This window comes from Scyliorhinus canicula, chromosome 6, assembly GCF_902713615.1.
Source record: "Scyliorhinus canicula chromosome 6, sScyCan1.1, whole genome shotgun sequence".
Classification (NCBI taxonomy): Eukaryota; Metazoa; Chordata; class Chondrichthyes; order Carcharhiniformes; family Scyliorhinidae; genus Scyliorhinus; species Scyliorhinus canicula.
The window spans coordinates 79,575,669-79,597,258 of record NC_052151.1 but is presented as its reverse complement, the minus strand read 5'-3'; the positions used below and the strand labels follow the sequence as shown (position 1 = coordinate 79,597,258).

At 45.9% G+C, this 21,590-nt stretch overlaps 1 protein-coding gene across 2 annotated transcripts in view; it reads left to right on the top strand.

Annotated features, from left to right (window-relative positions):
* Positions 1-21,590, top strand: part of ufl1 (UFM1-specific ligase 1) — an 87,557-nt gene that overhangs the window by 49,481 nt on the left and 16,486 nt on the right. Inside the window, exons 10-13 of one of the 2 annotated variants that reach the window (XM_038799552.1) lie at positions 538-717; positions 11,520-11,643; positions 16,044-16,160; positions 17,607-17,727. In XM_038799552.1, coding sequence (XP_038655480.1) covers positions 538-717; positions 11,520-11,643; positions 16,044-16,160; positions 17,607-17,727 — 542 coding nt within the window. The remainder of the gene's footprint in view (positions 1-537; positions 718-11,519; positions 11,644-16,043; positions 16,161-17,606; positions 17,728-21,590) is intronic. The other variant, XM_038799553.1, reaches the window with a different exon arrangement.

Sequence of the window (21,590 nt, the reverse complement as noted above, 5' to 3'; positions counted from 1 at the left end):
TCGGTGCCCACCGATAGGCGGGCCGGCCCCGCAAGGTCACTCCAACATTTCTTGCGGGGCACCCGCGGGGAGGACTGCAACCGCACATGCGCGGGTTGGCGCCGGCCAACCTGCGCATGCACGGGTGACGTTATTTACGTGGCACTGGCCACGTAATTTACGTGCGCCGCTTTTATGCGGCGCCAAGGCCCGGCGCATGTAAATGACGCGGCGCCGCTCCTAGCCCCCCGGGGGTGGGAGAATAGGGGCGAGGAGCGGCCTCCGACGCCGGAGTGAAACACTCCAGTTTCCACTCCCGCGTCGGGACTTAGTCTCCTGATGGGAGAATCTAGCCCGGTATTTTTCAGTTCTAGTGTAACAAAATGTACCCAATACCAAGTTTAGGAATTTTCAACCCAGATAAATGTGGGAGCAGCAAGAGGAGAAAAGTATCGGATTAAGTTTAAAGTTTGCTGGCTACTTCTGCAGTAAAAATTGTCCAAATCTTGATACTTTGAGGCCCACCAACATGATTTGAATACTTTGCTTTGTGTACAGCCTCTGTTGCCTAGTTCATTCTCTGTGGAAGATGCCTCCATTTTACTCCAGCAAATGATGAGGACAATGCAAAAGCATTCTGCCCCCAGGATTTTCGGGGACACTATCGTAGTCAGCGAGCAGTTCATCGGCAGCTGTGTATCTCTCTTTGAACAGATGATGCAACACAAGGCTGAAAAGGTAAAGAAGCCCAGATTCAAATCCTATTCAACTTTGCAGCAGTAGAAACAAGGCCAATGGTGAAAGGTATTTTATAACTAAAAATTAGCACAGTGAGCTGAATGAATTTTGATATTGTCATTCAATGTTCTCAATGCGATTTGTTGTTTGGAACTTCAAGATATGCTTTTTTGTTCTTGGCACTCTTTCCATTTAACATTTGATGGTAGAGCATTTCAATCTGTCTCGCCCCGAGTCTGAAGTTACCTACCTCAGTCTATCTTTCTCAGTTCCATCCTTCCTGTCTCTTAAAATCCTCCACAAGGCCATACTTTTTCACATTTTTGTTCAGGTATCCAAATCCTTTCCTGTTTACCATCTCTTTCCCCTTGTAAAAGAGCTTGGGAGGTTTGTCACAGGAAGGGCCTGAAATAAGTGCCAGTAATTACTGCGAGAGATTTAAAGAACCAACATTCATGCAGAATTATCCCGTCACAGGACCTATGCTGAACTGGCGATTGTGGGAGCTTTCACTAGTGAGTGCAATCACAGAATTGTTGCAGCACAGAAGGAGACTTTTACGTTCATTGCACTGGCTCTCTGTCGGAACAAAGTGCCATTCCATTGCCTTCTTGCCATAGTCTTGTGTTTTCTTCCTTTTAGGAATTAGTAGCAGAAATTGACAATTCATTCCTTCGAGCCTACTCCTGCTTCCTTAATCCAGTTGAGTCCATGCCATTCTCCAATACAAGTTTAACATAACCTCCTTGCTCTTGTACTCCATACCTCTTTAATAAATCTATAGTACGCTTTATTAACCGCTCCCTCAACCTGTCCTACCACCTTCAATGATTTATGTGCATACATACCCAGGTACCTCTACTCCTGCATCCCCTTCAAGTTGTACCCTTTATTTTATATAGTCTTTGCACTCTTTGTAGCAAAATTAATCACTTCCCAGTTCTCATTTGCCATATGTTAATCCATTCTGCCAACCTGTCTGTGCCCTTTTTGAAGTTCTAAACTATCTTCCTCACCGTTCCCAATGTGTCCAAGTTTCATATCATCTGAAAATTTTGAAGTTGTACACCAGGATTTAGATCATAGGCGAAGTGCAAGGGCCCCAACACGGATCCATGGACAACACGCTGCGAACCTTCCTCCAATCTGAAAGACATCCATTAACCACTATGTTTATATCACTGTTCATCCGCTGTCAAAATCCTGGGACACCATTCCTAACAGCACTGTGGCTGTATCTGTACCACATGGTCTGCAGTGGTTCAAGAAGTCAGCTCATCACCATCACCTCCAGGGCAATTAGGGATGTGCAATAAATAGTGGCCTAACCAGTGAAGCCCACATCCCTTGAATGAATTTTTAAAAACTGGATTTTAATTCCAGATTTTTTAAATAAATGTAATTTAAATTCTATTAGCTGCTGTGATAGGATTTGAACCCTTATCCCCGGACATTAACCTGGGCCTCTGAATTACCACTGGACCACCATTTCCCCCGGTAAGCCTTCTGTTATTGTGGGAGCGGGGGGAGGGTGCTGACACATGTTTGGGGAGTCCTCCCAGAATTGACTGCAATGAATGCGGCATGTGCGGGACCTGATGTGACTGTGACATATAGTCTAACCACAATTCCTTCAAGGAACCTTTGTGGGCTGCTATGAAAATGTAATTTAAAATAATTACTTTCCTAAATAAGAAGCTGAGAGAAATACAGGCATCCCTGATGTCCCAAAGGATTGTTACCAGTCCTTCTAGTCCTTGCTTAGCCCGTCTTGTGATCACTCTCGCCTCTGCCCCACCACCACCGCACATAGCACCTTCCCCACCCCCTCACTCTCAGGACTTTAAGCGGTGCAATTAAATGTTTGCAATTTTTCTCTTACAAGGAATATATCTTGTAAGCATACTCATTTGCACAGATTGCTTCAATACAGGTTTCTTCAATCTATAGATGACAATTCAAGAAATAATCCTAGATCAGTCACATATTCCTGAGTGTTCGAAATAAAACTCATGTTTTTTTCTTCAGCATGAAATAATTGGATCTGGTCCATTTTTGTTTTGTGTGGTGCTCACAGATTGTGCCCCAGAGGCCTGTCCATTATTGTCCACCAAGGTGTGTGTCTCTGCACTGGTGGAGGATGGGATGACAGCCATGAAGCATCGATGGTGGCAACCTCTGAGCTCTCCTCTTGAGGTGTTCTCATGGGGGCGGGGGGGGGGGATATGCCAGCGCCATTGGATGGAGGTTCTGCAGGAGAATGGACATGTGGTCAGTCGGAGGGAAGGACCATCATCCTGGCAGAAACCATTCACCTCTGCGGTGCAGGCCAATCTCTGTCGGTGACCGAACTATCTTCGGTCACCCCAACAATCTCCAAGGTCCGTTCCTCATAGAGGGTGAGGACCCTGAAGTCTGGCACACCGCCTGCTAGGGGCATCAAAGACCACTGGACGTGGTCAACAGTAGGGTGTCCACACCTCTGATGTGCATCCTGGGGCAACACCTAGACATGGTGGCAGAGCACGGAGGGCTAAGCAGTTAGAGGATGAGAGGATCACTGAGAGGGTACGGGCGGTGGGCGTGCAGCGGCACCATCAGGAGTAAGGGATAGTTGTACAACATGAAAACACGTCACACCCAATACATCTGAAGCTTCACGTTATTCTGCACTGCGGACCGCCCTGCACCCCTGGTCTCAGCCCCACCGACAGGAGTCAGACAATGGCATAGACTGAGGAGCACCTCACAGCTGGTTATTATCTCCCTCCTGCCTTGTATATAGACAGTGCAGACATAGGCCCAGCACTGGAATAATGTAACTCAGACCCTGGGAAGGTGGAACAGGGTGATTGGTGGTGGTGTGAGGGGGTGGGTAATAGGTGGTTGGATGGGGGAATGATCAGCGAAGGGTGGGATAGTGTGAGGTGGACCGGGTTTGGGGCAGAGAGGTGGGTGGGGGGACTGTGGGTCAGAAGGGGAGAGATGGCAGACAAAGCCATGTCCTGAGAAGTAGGCGAGAATGAGGGCTTCCTAGTCCTCGAGATATGCCGGACCTTCACTGCCCCAGCCTGGCCTCCACCAGTTGGTCCTACGGGTCCCCCTAGGCTGATCCTCCAGCCCTCCTGGTCTTGCTCCTCCTCGGAGGTGGCGTGCATTGTTCCTCCTCCAGCACGTCGCTGCTGTGCCGGGTTGTGGAGAGCACAGCAAACCACCACAAAGCAGGTGATCGTCCAGAGTGTGTACTGCAGTGCACCACCAGAGTGGTTGAGGAATTGGAACTGCCTTTTAATAAATCTGATGCGCCGCTTAATGACAGGCCACATAGACCTTGTTATATCGGGTCTGTATTAGGATCTGGCCTCTGTACTGGCACCATTAGCCAGGAGCCAGGTCCTATTCCCCACCAAGTGGTAGCCAGTTACCCTGGGGTGTCACTGGAAGATGCTGGGAATCTCCGACTGCCCCAGGATAGAACATAGGACATACATAGAACATACCGTGCAGAAGATAGAACATACAGTGCAGAAGGAGGCCATTTGGCCCATCAAGTCTGCACCGACCCACTTAAGGCATCACTTCCACTCTATCCCCGTAACCCAATAACCCCTCCTCACATTTTAGGACACTAAGGGCAATTTAGCATGGCCAATCCACCTAAACTGCACGTCTTTGGACTGTGGGAGGAAACCGGAGTACCCGGAGAAAACCCACGCAGACTGGGAGAACGTGCAGACTCCGCACAGACAGTGACCCAGCGTGGAAACAAACCTGGGACCTTGGCGCTGTGAAGCCGCAGTGCTATCCACTTGTGCTGCCGTGCTGCTGTCCTTACTCCCAAGGATGCGTGCGCACACATGCGTAATCTTGAGATGGTGGTCGCACACAAGTTGGCGTTTAATAGTAACATTATGGTGGGGCAGACAATAAATAAGGGATGCATGTAGAAATGGTACAGCAGTTATCATGGGTGATTTTAATCAACATGTTGATTAGTTTAACCAGGTCGGTCATGGCAGCCTTGAGGAGGAGTTTATAGAATGTATCCGTGATAGTTTCCTAGAACAGTATGTAATGGAACCTACAAGAGAACAAGCAGTCCTAGATCTTGTCCTGTGTAATGAGACAGGATTGATTCATGATCTCATAGTTACGGATCCTCTCGGAAGGAGCGATCACAATATGGTGGCATTTAAAATACAGATCGAGGGTGAGAAGGTAAAATCAGATACTAATGTTTTGTGCTTAAACAAAGGAGATTACAATGGGATGAGAGAAGAACTAGCTAAGGTCGACTGGGAGCAAAGACTTTATGATAGAACAGTTGAGGAACAGTGGAGAACCTTCCAAGCAATTTTTCACAGTGCTCAGCAAAGGTTTATACCAACAAAAAGGAAGGACGGTAGAAAGAGGGAAAATCGACCGTGGATATCTAAGGAAATAAGGGAGAGTATCAAATTGAAGGAAAAAGCATACAAAGTGGCAAAGATTAGTGGGAGACTAGAGGACTGGGAAATCTTTAGGGGGCAACAGAAAGCTACTAAAAAAGCTATAAAGAAGAGTAAGATAGATTATGAGAGTCAACTTGCTCAGAATATAAAAACAGATAGTAAAAGTTTCTACAAATATATAAAACAAAAGAGTGGCTAAGGTAAATATTGGTCCTTTAGAGGATGAGAAGGGAGTTTTAATAATGGGAGATGAGGAAATGGCTGAGGAACTGAACAGGTTTTTTTGGGTCGGTCTTCACAGTGGAAGACACAAATAACATGCCAGTGACTGATAGAAATGAGGCTATGACAGGTGAGGACCCTGAGAGGATTGTTATCACTAAGGAGGGAGTGATGGGCAAGCTAATGGGGCTAAAGGTAGACAAGTCTCCTGGCCCTGATGGAATGCACCCCAGAGTGCTAAAAGAGATGGCTAGGGAAATTGCAAATGCACTAGTGATAATTTACCGAAATTCACTAGACTCTGGGGTGGTCCCGGTGGATTGGAAATTAGCAAACGTGACGCCACTGTTTAAAAAAGGAGGTAGGCAGAGAGCAGGAACTTATAGGCCAGTGAGCTTAACTTCGATAGTAGGGAAGATGCTAGAATCTATCATCAAGGAAGAAATAGCGAGGCATCTGGATAGAAATTGTCACATTGGGCAGACGCAGCATAGGTTCATAAAGGGCAGGTCGTGCCTAACTAATTTAGTGGAAATTTTTGAGGACATTACCAGTGCGGTCGATAACTGGGAGCCAATGGATGTGGTATATCTGGATTTCCAGAAAGCCTTTGACAAGGTGCCACACAAAAGGTTGCTGCATGAGATAAAGATGCATGGCATTAGGGTAGAGTAGTAGCATGGATAGAGGATTGGTTAATTAATAGAAAGCAAAGAGTGGGGATTAATAGGTGTTTCTCTGGTTGGCAATCAGTATCTAATGGTGTCCCTCAGGGATCAGTGTTGGGCCCACAATTGTTCACAATTTACATAAATGATTTGGAGTTGGGGACCAAGGGCAATGGGCGGAATTCTTCGCTGGGTCCAAAAATCGCGGAGGCCGTCGTGAACTCGGCCGAGGTTCGCGACGGCCTCGGGGCCTGCTCCCCGCACCTAATTCACCCCCACCCGGGGGGGGGCTAGGAGCGGGCCCCCGTCGTTCCCGGCCGCGACCTCGTCGTGCCGGAAATGACGCCCTAACGGCGCATCTCTGATGTCATGCGCGGGTTGCCGGTTCCAACTCGCGATCACATCAGCGCGCAAGACGGCACGAACCCGCGCATGTGCGGTGCCATCTTTCTCCACCGCCGCCCGGCAAGACGTGGCGGCTTGACCGTGCCGGGCGGCGGAGGGGATAGAGTGTGTCCGTTTTAGACACAGGCCCGACGATCGGTGGGCACCGATCGCGGGCCTGTCCCCTCCCGAGCACAGTCGCGGTGCTCCCGTCCAAATCGGGCCCCTGGATGCCCCAAACGGGCATCTGGCACCCGTTTCACGAATGCAGCGACCAGGTGTGGTTGCTGCCGTGGTGAAACGGATGTGAAGTGCCGGCCCATCGGGCTCGGAGAATCGCTGTTCGCCGTGAAAAACGGCGAGCGGCGATTTTTCCAAGCGGGGGGAAGAATCGCTGGGGGGCGTAAAAAATGTCGGGAGGCCCTCCCACGATTCTCCCACGCCACGTGGGGAGCGGAGAATTCCGACCAATGTGTCCAAGTTTGCAGATTACGCTAAAATGAGTGGTAAAGCGAAAAGTGCCGAGGATACTGGAAGTCTGCAGAGGGATTTGGTTAGGTTAAGTGAATGGGCTGGGGTCTGGCAGATGGAATACAATGTTGACAAATGTGAGGTTATCCATTTTGGTAGGAATAACAACAAATGGGATTATTATTTAAATGAAAAAAATATTAAAACATGCTGCTGTGCTGAGAGACCTTGGTGTTCTAGTGCATGAGTCGCAAAAAGTTGGTTTACAGGTGCAACAGGTGATTAAGAAGGCGAATGGAATTTTGTCCTTCATTGCTAGAGGGATGGAGTTTAAGACTAGGGAGGTTATGTTGCAATTGTATAAGGTGTTAGTGAGGCCACACCTGGAGTATTATGTTCAGTTTTGGTCTCATTACTTGAGAAAGGACGGACTGGCACTGGGAGGGTGTGCAGAGGAGATTCACTAGGTTTATCCCAGAGCTGAAGGGGTTGGATTACGAGGAGAGATTGAGTAGACTGGGTCTGTACTCGTTGGAATTTAGAAGGATGAGAGGGTATCTTATAGAAACATAAAATTATGAAGGGAATAGATAGGATAGATGCGGGCAGGTTGTTTCCACTGGCAGGTGAAAGCAGAACTAGGGGCATAGCCTCAAAATAAGGGGAAGTAAATTTAGGACTGAGTTTAGGAGGAACTTCTTCACCCAAAGGGTTGTGAATCTATGGAATTCCTTGCCCAGTGAAGTAGTTGAGGCACCTCTTTAAATGTTTCTAAGGTAAAGATAGATAGTATTTTGAAGAATAAAGGGATTAAGGGTTATGGTGTTCGGGCCAGAAAGTGGAGCTAAGTCCACAAAAGATCAGCCATGATCTCATTAAATGGTGGAGCAGGCTCGAGGGGCCTGATGGCCTTCTCCTGCTCCTAGTTCTTATGTTCAGGGAGTGGAACTCTTTCCTGTTAATGAAAGGCGCTCCCAGACTGCCCGGTGCCCAAGTTATGGGTTCATGTGATCTGGAGGATGGTATGGTGGACCCGTGGGCACTGAGCCATCTCGATCCCCAGCCCAGGGGCGGACTCCCCCCAACGCTGGCATCTCCCGAGCACTGGGGCTGACTGCTCGATTTCAAAGGAGGCTCTCTCCCCCTCTGATCTCCACAGCTGTCATTGTGTTAGCTTCACTGTTATACAATATACTAAATGGCACCCACGTGACCGCTCACTGGGGAGCCGGTTAGATCACGGGAGGCCGTTCGATACGGGGTCCTTCCCATTAATGGGATGGAGATTTTTCTTGACTGGTAATTATTGGTTTCTTGACACGCCGAGGCGGATCCAGATCTCCGCAATGGGAGCAGGCCGGTTAGATCGGAAACCGATTAGCGCCCAGTGTGGTTCCCGGTTTCAACCTCTCCTGCCATTACCCGGCCCGCTCATTTCCGTGACCATCGCGGCACAGCTGGGAGACTGAATCCTGTGTTTCCTCAATTAACATAATGATGATTGACTTATAAATGAGATAAATGTTGACTTTCCTTGATTAATTCGTTGGTGCAGCATGGTGGCACAGTCGTTAGCACTGTTGCCTCTCAGCACCAGAGATCCGGGTTCAATTCTGGCCTTGGGTGGCTATCTGTATGCAGTTTGCACATGGGTGCTGTGGTTTCCTTCCACAGTCCAAAGATGTGCAGGTTAGGTGGATTGGCCATGCTAAATTGACCCTTGGTATCCAGGTTAGGTGGAGTTACGGGGTAGGTCAGGGGAGTGGAACTAGATAGGGTGCTCTATTGGAGTCTCGGAACATACTCGATGGGCCGAATAGCCTCCTACATGTAGGAATTCAATGATTTTCTGGCTGACCATTCAGGATTCCAACAAACCTGTAATGGGTGGCACAGTAGCACAGTGATTAGCACTGTTGCTTCACAGCACCAGGCTCCCAGATTCGGTTCCTGCTTTGGTTTGTGCAGAGTCTGCACGTTCTCCCCGTGTCTGCGTGGGTTTCCTGGGGTTCTCCGGTTTCTTCCCACAAGTCCCAAAAGAAATGAAAATCGCTTATTGTCACAAGTAGGCTTCAAATGAAATCACTGTGAAAAGCCTCTAGTCCCCACATTCCGGAGCCTGAACGGGAAGGCTGGTATGGGAATTGAACCCATGCTGCTGGCCTGCCATGGTCTGCTTTAAAAGCCAGCTATTTAACCCTGTGCTAAACCAGACCCTATAGATGTGCTTGTTAGGTGAATTGGACATTGTGAATTCTCCCTCAGACGCCAAAGTGGGACTCGGGGGTTTTCACAGTAACTTTGTTGCAGTGTTAATGTAAGCCGAATTGTGACACTAATAAAGATTATTATTATGAGTGAATTTAAAAACGGGAATTGAGTTTCGGACCACTCCAACTTTCGCACTGGTTCATTTGATTGATAAAGTTGATATATAGGGACTCTCCTCGAGTTTTATAAAGGTAGGACTTTGAATATGCATTGAATTTGTTGATAGTTAAAAGTTGGCACAGTTGAACCACACTTCCTCCTATTCTGATATATTCTGTAGCAACAGGGCAGTTCTACATTGTTCAGCTATATTTAGTGTTTTTGTAAATCCACCACTCTTCTCTTAGAATTCCCCCTATACCAAAAAGGGCCGATATTCCAAATGGTGAACAGGGATTCTCACTCCCTGACTCCGATGCAGGCTTCGGTGGGTGCTATTCAGGTCAAACTATATTTCCAAGTTATTTCCCGGTATAACCCATACCTTCACCAAAGAATTTTACCTACTTACCCCTTAATAGCATCGATGTCCTGGGTCCTGCGTTATTAAGGAAGTGAAGTAAGCTAATAACCACTTTTTCAGGTTAAGTTATTTTATTATTATACTTTTTTTTCCTTTAAGTTGCAAACACTTTCTTTACAGAAAGGAAAAACGATTAGTGATTCTGGATGCTGCTGGTTTGTTGTAGGGACCTTCAGACTCTCTCTCTCTCTCTCTCTTTTAGTTCTCCTCCCCTTCTCTCTTGTTGCTGTTTCTCTCTCTCTCTCTTTTAGTTCTCCTCCCCTTCTCTCCTGTTGCTGTTTCTCTCTCTCTCTCTTTTAGTTCTCCTCCCCTTCTCTCCTGTTGCTGTTTCTCTCTCTCTCTCTCTCTCTTTTAGTTCTCCTCCTCATTCTTGCTGGCGTTGATCTTCGAGCCTTCCACCTCCTTGAGGGGAGCGGAGCTCCCCCGGGCCGTGCCCCGGCCACCAGCTGTTGCTGCTCTCGCGTTCTGCTGCTCTCTGCTCCTGCCTTGCGCGTGGGGGGAGGGGGAGGAGCGAGGGGAGCCCGCGCTTAGTGCTTTTTGGCGGGAGAGATCGGGACCTCCGATAGGGGATGGGCTATGGGGCTTAAAGGGGCATGGTGGGACACAACCAGGCCAATGGGTCCCCCTCTATTCAGTACATCACAGTGCTTCAACACAGCACAAAGAAATCTATGCAAACTCTCTTTTTCTTTTTCCCTTTCTCCTGCTGCAGGTTGTAATAACAATTCTGACAGACTGAAATTGACTGCATTTTTGACAGAAGAGCTGGCCACAGTTTCTGCTCTTTTCAGCTGCCACCAACCTCTTGTGGGATCTTTCCCTGAACTCTCCCAGACCAGATATTGGCAGACTTCTATGTTTCAAATGACACAATCTGTATTTTCCAGAACATTAGTTAACCCTAACTCTTGAGGAGCTTTTCTCTTTCTGTTTATGTAGAAGGAAATTCTGGTCACGTGTGAAAAGATTAAAGATGACGGGTGGAACCTTAGCAGAATTTGCCAAGTGGCAGGCTCGGACAGAAAACTGGCATGTAACTCTCCACCTGTTGCAGAGATCTCTCCGAATCTTGATCCTCTTAGACCAAAAGAAATGAGTGGGTGTGATTTACACCATCGCTGTGGCGGGGTGGGGCATCATAGACTGGCTCATAGATCTGCTCCCAGCTCCAAATTGATCGAAGAACGCCCCATTCAATGTTGCAGCCTAACAAGTCCTCAGCCCCCCATCACGGGGGTTTAGGGGATCCCCCGGACAATCCTCTGGATTCTGTTCCCTCTTCTCTCTCTCTTTGCCCCTCCCACGACCGCCTCGCGTCTAACCAAAGGTGCTGTTAAGCTCACCGACGTGAAGTCATATGACGGGGCGAGTGCTAACAATATATAAATTAATCCAAACCTGTTAAAATGAGATTTAGCCCTTTTGTGGGTGCAAATCTTGTGATGTCAACGGCAAAGGAAATCGGAAAACTTGATCTCTGGCAAGAATCCATTCCCTGATTCTTGTGAGATTTTTCTGCCCGTGTCGCCGATCCCGCAGATGGTGAACGCGAGCTCAAAATCTCAATTTTATTTTCATTTCATTTTCATCCTATGTCCTTCAGGTGATCGTTTTTTAACTCCATTATCTGCCATTTGATATTGTTCTGTTTTTATTTTTGCTGCTTGGAATTTGCGTGTCATCCTTGTCTATGACTATTGGGTTTGTACATTCTTTGCATAGAATCTTTAAAATCCTATTTTTGTCTTTATTTTTAATTTGAGCTGTGTTCACATATTGTATTTATCCATTGCCAGTTTGCCTTTTTCTTAGGAGGTACAGAACAACCATGCCCATGTGTTAACAGAGGAGGATCTAAAACAGGCTGCTATTATTGCAGAAAGTATGATTTCAGTTAAAAAGGACAGGCGGGAGGACAGGAAGAAAAGAGCATCAGGTGGGTTTATAAATACTGGAAACATGCTCTTGTATGTGTCCTTTAACTCATTTTGTTGAACAGCTTTTAAAGTCCGGATAGATTCACAAATGTTCAAAACTATTATTTTCCCCATGGATATTTAAACGCTGGTGTTATCTTGAATTTTTTTTTAACCAGTAATCAGAGAAGCGATCTGCCAGCTCCGCTGAACCCGAAAAGCAACGTGTCGCAGCGCGACGTGGACAAGAAATGATGGTAGACCCCGCTTCCGGGATCTACCCTAGCTTGCTATGCCTTACAAGATCTTAACGCAATCTTGCGAGACGTCACGATGTGAAGCCCGGCCATTGTGGACAGGATCACCTTTTGGCAAATCTGAAAATAAGGTCGCAACAGCTAGTCCCACTCTAATATGCATTCCCTGAGGTAACCAAGGCTTTGGGATCTATCCCTTTTGCTTTGGAGACCTGGAACGAGTACCGTTCAGTACTCATCTCAACATATCCACATACAGGGACCAGATGGAACAGCACTCATGCAGGTCTCCCAGGGAATCAGAGGGCCAGGTGCTTAACCTCTGGGCAGGGTTCCACCTGGGCACCCTCTTAGTGAGTTGAGGCTTGGAGGATTCGGGGGGTTGCGTCAAGGGCTCAAGAGATTGAAGCTTCTCAGTGCAGACAACGGGGTTGAGTACAGCCTCGGCTGCGTGTTCCTTGCACCGGATGGGCATTAGATAGCGGGGGGAAAAGAGACATTTTCTGTCTCAGCTTTTCATCGTGCACATATCAGGATATTTCACAATTCAAATCAAAGGGAAATTACAAATTTATACTGCAAGAGAGTAGAATACAGATTGGTTGGCAAGTCATTAGTCGATGGTGACTGACAATTAACTGCCAAGCATTATTTGAAATTCAAATCAGGCAGCTTGACTCTGGTCAAGGTAGTGCCCTGAGGAATGAACCAGAAAATGGCTGTCACGTATTTGTTTTAGATGTAACAGGTGTAATATGTGTACATGTTCTCTGTCTGCAAAGAGCCCTCTGTATTAATATATGTTGCTTACAGTACATGCAAATGCACCACACTGTGAGCCTGACTGCGGATCTTAAATTGGTTATCAGCATAAAGCACACTGCAAGTTATTTGGCAAGACTTGTCCAATCATGGAACCACATCTACTTTTGAACTCTGTTTTGAGTTTTGACATATTATTTTAGTTATGGGTCCAACAAGTGCCATTTGACCTAAAATTTCAAAATTATCAAATTTGCTTAAAGATGGGTTTTTAAATTAGAGAAACAACTGACCTTTCAGAAATTTGTACAAATTTTGGTATCAGAAAGCATTCTGCCATTAATTGCATCACTTATAATGTGATGCAATTAATCTTTACACTTAAAATAAAACACCCTGTCTTATTTAATTATTCATTTTATTAGCTTTAAATAAATTATATGGTTAAGGTACAGTATAATAAATATAAAACATTTGTATGATTAAAAAAGATTAACCAAAGCACAAATTATGGTTGTAAGCTTTAAAAAAAATATTATAAACAGAGTTTACAACGTAAAGACTGGACACAAAAAAAATGGTTTCCCCATCCTACTTAAAACGCACACTGTGCCTGTGTAGCACGAGTGCAAAAGCTTCCTGGTTAATTTAAACAGTTTTAACATTTAAAAATAACACTAATCTACAAAAATAGTAAAGAATCTCTCAAGAAATCTTTAACTTACCTGTGATTCATTGATGATTTCCAAACCGCAGCGTAAGTAAACGGAAGAACAAGGTCAAACGCGGGACACAATGCGGTCTCATTCACAAATTTTAAAACTGTAGTAGTTCACGTGTTCTTACCTTGCGCACGTGGTAGGTCCATCCGGGTGCTGTGGAATCAGGTGATTTTTCCATTTGTTAATTTCGCCGGTAGTGTCTTTGCCATGATCAAACATGGCAGACGTAAAGTTTTCTGGGACATCATTTAACATCATCAAAAAGGTCATTGCAATTTTTTTTGTTAAAAATGTGGGCTATATTTAATGTTTTATGTTGTAATGTGTGCTGCTAATGTATGTTTATTTTATACTGACAAGACTGACTTGCCAACGGAGTTTTAAAAAAATTTACGTACCTTTTAAATTCGAGATCCAACGTAAATAACTGGGCAATAAAATTTACGAAATTTGCATTTTATTCCAGCACAAAAATGATAGACAACATTTAAAATAAGGAAATTTAATACTTTCCAGAATTAACCATTATTGATAAAATTGTGATAAACAGCAAAATCACTCAAATTCATTAATGAGAATGAATTATACAGCCTTAAGAACAAAGAGAGTTTCCATGTCTCTAAAAAAAATGTGAAAATGTGGGGGACACGAATGATTAAGTTATAAATTTGAATAAAATCATCTTCTGTTTTTCTTTGACCCGAGTACATTTGAATACCCAAGTATAATCCTCATAATAAAATTAATTTGGGTGGTGTGTGTGTACATGAATTTAGCATAAAATATGTATGAAATGTGAATACCCTTTAAAACCACTCTTGGCCTCCAAAAAAAAAATAACTAGCCTTTTACAAGCATGGGCTGGTCGGGTACGGCCTGTACTTTTCTCATTGTGCACAGTGGAAGAGACAGTCTGTTTGATATGATCTGCCAGTCTTTAGCACAGTGGGCTAAACAGCTGGCCTGTAATGCAGAACAGTGCCAGCAGCGCGGGTTCAATTCCCATACCAGCCTCCCCGAACAGGTGCCAGAATGTGGCGATTAGGGGCTTTTCACAGTAACTTCATTGAAGCCTACTTGTGACAATAAGCTAGTTTTATTATTATTATACCTAACATCATATTCCACATTACTCAAATGTGTAATAAGCAGAATATCTTTTTGGCTTGATGGCACCATCCTGTTAATAGTGAATACCACTCTTGTTGTTACTGCAGAGTAACAGCGTGAAACAACTAGCTTTACCTGTTGCTCATTTTTTTTTAAGATGCCTTGCCTTTCCAGGATAACCTGAGGTGGACTGGGCTCTTCTTGGGGCCAAAAGTGATGGTTTTAGACCTGTTCATAAGTTTACACAATATACACCGCAAAACGACCTGATGAAGGTAGCCATTATCCTAGAGGAAGATACAGTCCACACCCAGCCAACTCATGCTTGCAAAATTTAAAACAGCATGTTAAAAACAGATTCCTGCCCTCGAGGAACCCAAACTGAGCATCATTGAGCAGGTTATTGCCAAGCAAGTGTCGCTTGATAGCACTGTTGCTGACCCCTTCCACTTTACTGATGATTGAGAAAGACTGATTGGCTAGGTTGGAGTTCTTGCAGCAAAACTACTGCTAATGCCTTCCATTCAGCATTGCATATTTTCATAGTCTTAAATTTTATCTCCACAAAAACATAATGGCCGCTAGTATTTTGGCCCTTAGAAAAATGTCACTGCCTGGATATACATACTGTGACCCTTACCACCAACTTGTGCCTTGGCCTCTTCCTCCTACCCTTTCTCCCTGAAAAAAACCTTGCCTCACTGTTACCTTCCCACCCAAGATTCATCCTGAGATATCCTCCATGTTGTTCACAGCCTCAGTCTACCCTGAGTGACTGTTCATCTTTGGTGATTTCAAATTCTATCACAGCTCCCCTTGTCTCCTATTCTTTGGATTCACTGTCCTGTTCCCCTTCCATAGAAACTTTCCTTCCTGTAATCGTGGCCACCCTTCAATCACCCTATTTCCTCCTCTTCTCCCACACTCACTGACAAGACTGTCTCTGGCCACTTCCTTGTATCCTTCCTCCAACTCATTTCTTTATTGCCACACCAGGCCAAATTCAGCCAAGTTACTTACAAGCATACATTCAAACTTCCAAAATATGGCCCTTGATTGGACATCGCAGTACCTCCAACTGTCCAGGTGGCATGATGTAAAATTTTCCTCCCTAAATCTCTCTGCTTCTCCTCCTCTCTGTGACACTCTTTAAAGCCCAGCCCTTTGACAGGGTTTTTTTTGTCACTTCTCATAGTTTTTCCTCCTTTGGCTCACTAATATATACCTCAGAGTACCTTGAGATGCTCTTTTGTGGTTAAGATGCTATATAACACAACCGCCTCACGGCGCTGAGGTCCCAGGTTCGATCCCGGCTCTGGGTCACTGTCCGTGTGGAGTTTGCACATTCTCCCCGTGTCTGCGTGGGTTTCGCCCCCACAACCCAAAAATGTGCAGAGTAGGTGGATTGGACACGCTAAAATTGCCCCTTAATTGGAAAAAAATAATTGGCTAATCTAAATTTATAAAAATAAAAAAAAAATAAAAAAAGATGCTATATAAATACAAGCTTGTTTAGCAGCGAGAGTTGGGTGCAAATTCAGTACCTGCGTTTTACATTTCCTCCATTAGATGGTGCTGGAAGTCTCCGAGCAGGAGGTGGCGGTAATGCTCGAGAAATCAAGATCAGAAAAAACAAGAAGAAGGGAAAGCGAGATGATGATAGTGACGAAGAGACGTCAGCTACAAGTATGTTATGAGAAAACCAGGATTAATTATCAATAATTTTTCTTTGACCTTCAATCTAGTAAAGTAATACATTCAGTGTGTTTTGGCTGCTAATGTAACATTGCTCACAATATTGTACAGCAATGATATATTCTATATGTTGAAACGTTTTTTAAAAAAAGTAAATATTCAAGATTATTGATGTATAATTCAGTTTTCTGTTCAGTAACAATAGAAACATGAATTAAAATTGTTCAGTTAGATTTCTAGGTCATGGATTTCCATGTCAGTGGGTGATATGATTTTACTGCTGTATCATATCATTTAAGATATAAATTAGGAACAGGAATAGGCTATTCGTCTCCTTGAACCTCCATATGCTCAGATCATGGCTGATCTTATTATGGCCCAACTCCACATTGATCCACATTGATATTTTCTCAAGTTGCCTTTTATGTTATGTGGCTGTATCCACCACTACCACATAAAACATTAGCTAGCTTTGAAAAGCTCCTATTGTATGTATCCTTAACCTTCTCTGTTGAAAAACTTTTTTGTTAGAATTAGAAACCCTGGTGTTATGTTGGTGAACCTTCACCGTAATTATACCTTACTTTAATAATTCTCTAATAATTGGATGGCTATAACTACATGATATTTCAACCTTTGGCTGAACCAGTATCTTACAGGAAATCAATATAACTTTTTTTATGTTCAGATGTTGCTGTATCTGAAATCCAGAATCCCATTTGGTTTTTTTTAATGACCTTTACTGGCTGCATCCCCACTTTTAAACATCTTTGAATTGGCTCGCTTTATCAATCTGTACTTCCCACTGTTAAAAACGTTAGTGTTAGGGCATATTTTTACAGTCCCTCCCAGAATACACCACATTCCATTTATCTTCATTGATCTGTATTTGTCACCTGTATGCCCAGTCTACCAATGTGACTTTGACCTCCTGAAATTAAATGTGTTCTTTTCTTAACCATTTGCTATCCCCCTTAACATGATATCAAAAAAACGTAATATTATTTCTCTTGCGCTTTTGTTTAAATTCAGTAAATAAAGGAAAAAAGCACTCCATATCTGGGGAATTCAGTTATCTGTATCCTGTAATCTCAAAATGCCCATTTATCCCTGAGTGGAACTGAGATCTACTTCTAAATAACCTATTTACCAGCAGAAATGAGCATTATCAGGTCGTGAGCTAGTTTTCTTTATATTTAGAAATATGTTTATGTTACATTGATACTGGGCAAATGTTATTTGTTTGTGCCTGGGAGTGTGCTATGATTTCAGTGCTATTGTTGTGCCATAACCCAGAGACGAAGAGTGTATCTGTAAACCTAAATCACTGAAAGAAGGGAACTGAAAGTACAACTATGTCATGAAAGAGTTCGGAACCAAAGATATTACTACGGCTTTGGGATGATGCTTTAAAGTTTTATTCTCTGCCTTTGTTAGGTAAACACAAACAAAAGGAGATACTATTCATGGCACAAGAAGAAATTGAAGGCATTTTGAGAAATCAGCTTCAAGAGTGTCCCGAGGAACTGATAAGTGAACTTGCGGAACATTTAATCAGGTGAAGTCAATCATGTAGCATCTTTCACCATCTTAGGACATCTCAAAGCATGTAACTAAGTACTTTTGAAGTGATTGTTCTAATATAGGGAAATATGGCAGCTAATACCCCACAAACAGCAATGAGATAAATGACCAAATAATCTGAAATGAGACAAGAACAGAAGACGCTGGAAAAACTCAGTAGGCCTTGTCATAATATACACCAGTATATCATGGTGCAGACTCACACTGATGGACACACACAGGGACCAATCAACATGTACAAACACCGCAGCCAATCACCAGTTAGAATACACACACTATAAAGGCAGAGGGCACCACGGTTCCTGCTCATTCTGGGTGCTGCCTCTCAGTGTAACAAGAACGCATCCAGTCCAGCACAGACTTCCAAAACGTGCTGAGAGAATCAACTGGTTCGGACAAGGCTTGGGTCTCTAGTTGAAGTTAGCATCGTTTAGACCCACAGTCATCGTGTGTTAGTTAGTTAGAAGTAGTTAATAAAATTCAGTTGAACCTTCATCAGTGTTGGAAGTGTCTGTTCATCTCTCAAGTCTACACTAGCCAACACTTCATTATACCAGGAGTTGAGGGATGCTCGCACTTCTGAGACCTACCTTTCAGTGATCTGCCTTCCACAGTCTCACGCCATCCTACAGAATGGACTCCGTTCGCCCGCCGCCGCCTCTCTGCATTGCAGGGAATCTGGGCTCGAACTGGAAACTTTTCAAACAGCGCTTCCAGCTGTACCTCGAGGCCAGGGACCTGGAAGCTGCCTCGGACGCACGGAAGATTGCTCTCTTCCTCTTCACAGCTGGTGACCACGCTCTGCACATTTACAACTCGCTCACCTTCGATGAGGGAGAGGACAAATCGAAGTTCAAGACTATGATTCTGAAGTTCGACAGCCACTGTGCGGTCGAGGTCAACGAGAGCTTCGAGAGATACATGTTTCAGCAGCGAATTCGGGGTAAGGACGAGCCTTTCCAGTCCTTTATTACCCACCTCCGCGTCTTTGCGCAGTCCTGCAACTACGGGTCCACCTCTGACTCCATGCTCCGTAACCAGATTGTTTTTGATGTTCAATCTGAGCCCCTGCGCCAGCACCTACTAAAAGTAAAGCAGCTCACACTTTCCACGGCCATTGAGATCTGTGTACTTCATGAACATGCCTCCACGCGCTACTCCTGCATCCAGGCTGCTGAAATGACGCGGCAAGCCCCTTATGAGGCAGAACGGGTCCAAATGATTAATTCTTTTCAGGCTCTGGATCTGAACGATGGCGGCCATTTCGCGTGCTTTTCGCGGAGTCTCGCGCTTACACGCAGCGAGCGCGCTGACGTCACTGACCGCTTCGCGCAGATGCGCGCTACGCTGGATCGCCCCGTGCATGCGTGGTGGCGCATCGAACGTCCGGATGCTCCGCCGTGCGGCAACTGCGGCTCCGCCCACTTAAAGCGGCAATGTACCGCGAAGTCCCGATGCTGCCTGCAGTGTGGCAAACGAGGGCACTACGCTGCAATGTGCAGATCATCCATGTTTTTCGAAGGTCCACCCAGCCCCACAGAGACATCAGGGCTATCCAGCCTGCCATCAATGAACCTACTGTAGACCTTGATTCCAACTGTGCCTGCAATGACCCACAGATCCCGTTCCAAATCGGCGTCATTATTACGAACAGGATGTCCCCCAAACGTGACACTGAAATTGTCCACGTCCACAGCGTCAGCCAGAATGATGAGTGGTGTGCCACCCTTACGGTCAACCGGTCCCCTATCGGGTTCCGCCTGGCCACTGCCGCTTCTGCCAATCTCATTGCGTCGTCTGATTTTCGCAAGCTCTGCGTACAACCTGCTGTCCTGCCATCTGCCTGTAAATTGCTGGACTACAATGGCAATGCCATTGCCGCCAGCACCTCCTGCCGCCTTGAGGTGACACATCGTGCTCACAGTCATTCTCCCGTTCGAGATTGTTGCTGCCTCAAAAGCCTCCTTGCTTGGCGCGCAGGCATGCAAGCTGCTCCACTTAGTGCAGAAAGTACACTCTCTCTCTTCAAGCGATGTGTCTGCATCCTCTGACACAGACTTAGGGGCGCAACTCGACTCCATCATCCAGCAATATCATGATGTTTTTGAAGGCATGGGCACGCTCCCCTACACGTACAAAATCTTACTCAAGCCCAACTTCACGCCTGTCGTTCACGCACCTCGCAGAGTCCCAGCGCCCCTCCAGGACCGCCTCAAGCAACAGTTCCAGGACCTCCAGGACCAAGGAGTCATTTCTAGGGTCACGGAACCCACAGACTGGGTAAGCTCCATGGTCTGCGTCAAGAAGCCGTCCAGCGAGCTGCAGATCTGTATTGATCCTAAAGATCTGAATCAGAATATCATGCGGGAGCACTACCCGATTCTGAAACGTGAGGAGCTCACATCCGAGATGGCCCACGCCAAACTATTAGGAATCGAGAAGTGCCACCGCAGGGCCAGAGAAGCCGTATACTGGCCGGGCATCAATGATGACATCGCCAATGAGGTGCTCAACTGCTCTACCTGCCAGCGTTTTCAGCCCGTCCAACCACGGGAGACCCTGATGCCCCATGAGCTCGTCACATCGCCTTGGACCAAAGTGAGCATCGACTTGTTCCATGCATTGGGCAGGGACTACATCATCATCGACTACTTCTCCAGTTACCCAGAGGTCATCAGGCTGCACAATCTCACATCCTCGGCTGTGATCAGGGCTTGTAAGGAGGCATTTGCCCGACATGGCATTCCGCTGACGATCATGTCAGACAGTGGCTCCTGTTTCGCAAGCCAGGAATGGGCCGGCTTCGCCCGACACTACCACTTCGAGCACGTTACGTCCAGTCCCCTATACCCCCAATCCAATGGGAAGACGGAATCGTTAAACGGCTCCTCAGCATGGCTGCCGATGCTGGCTCAGATTTCCATCTTGCTCTGCTGGCCTATCGCTCCGCCCCGCTCTCCACCGGCCTGTCGCCTGCTCAGCTGCTAATGAACTGCACCCTCAGAACGACGGCTCCCAACCTCGATTATGTCCCAGTGCTCCACCGCATGCACATGTCTCAACTACAGCAGAAAACTTCCTACGACTCGGGCTGCTGACCTTCCCGACATCCATCCACGCGACAAGGTTCGCATCCACCTCCCGGATGGTGGCTGGTCTGCGCCTGCTGTCATTCTAAGGCAGGTGGCCGCCCGCTCCTTCCTGGTCCGCTTACCGGATGGATCCATTCGGCGCGGCAACAGGCGTGCTGTTCGCCTGGTTCCAGGGTCGGCATGGGATCCTCCGACCAGCTCTTCTACTGATCCCGCCATGGACTGTGTGGCACTTCCGGTCACTCTGCCTGCCCCTCCCGGCTCCTGAGGCGCCAGCCATTGCCCCACCCTTGAGGCGGTCAACCAGAGTTCGTCGCCCACCTCAGAGACTGAACTTATGAACTCTACACATGTGGACTCTCTGAAATGTTTTTTTTTCCCTATATCCTTTATTGTTGCATTTGTTATCCAGTGATTTGTAAATAGATTTGTTGGTTGTTCCAGTTCATGGTAGTAATCTGCACCAGGCACCTTCCTCTGTAAATAGTCTTGTTCCCTGTATATAGCTTTGTACATATGTCTTTGCACCTCACACATAGCTAGGTACATTCTCCACATACCCACACTATTTATTATCACATGCCTATATCAACATTTGTTTTATAAAAGGGGGGGGGGTGTCATTATATACACCAGTATATCATGGTGCAGACATACACACTGATGGACACACACAGAGACCAATCAACATGAACAAACACCGCAGCCAATCACCAGTTCGAATACACACACTATAAAAACAGAG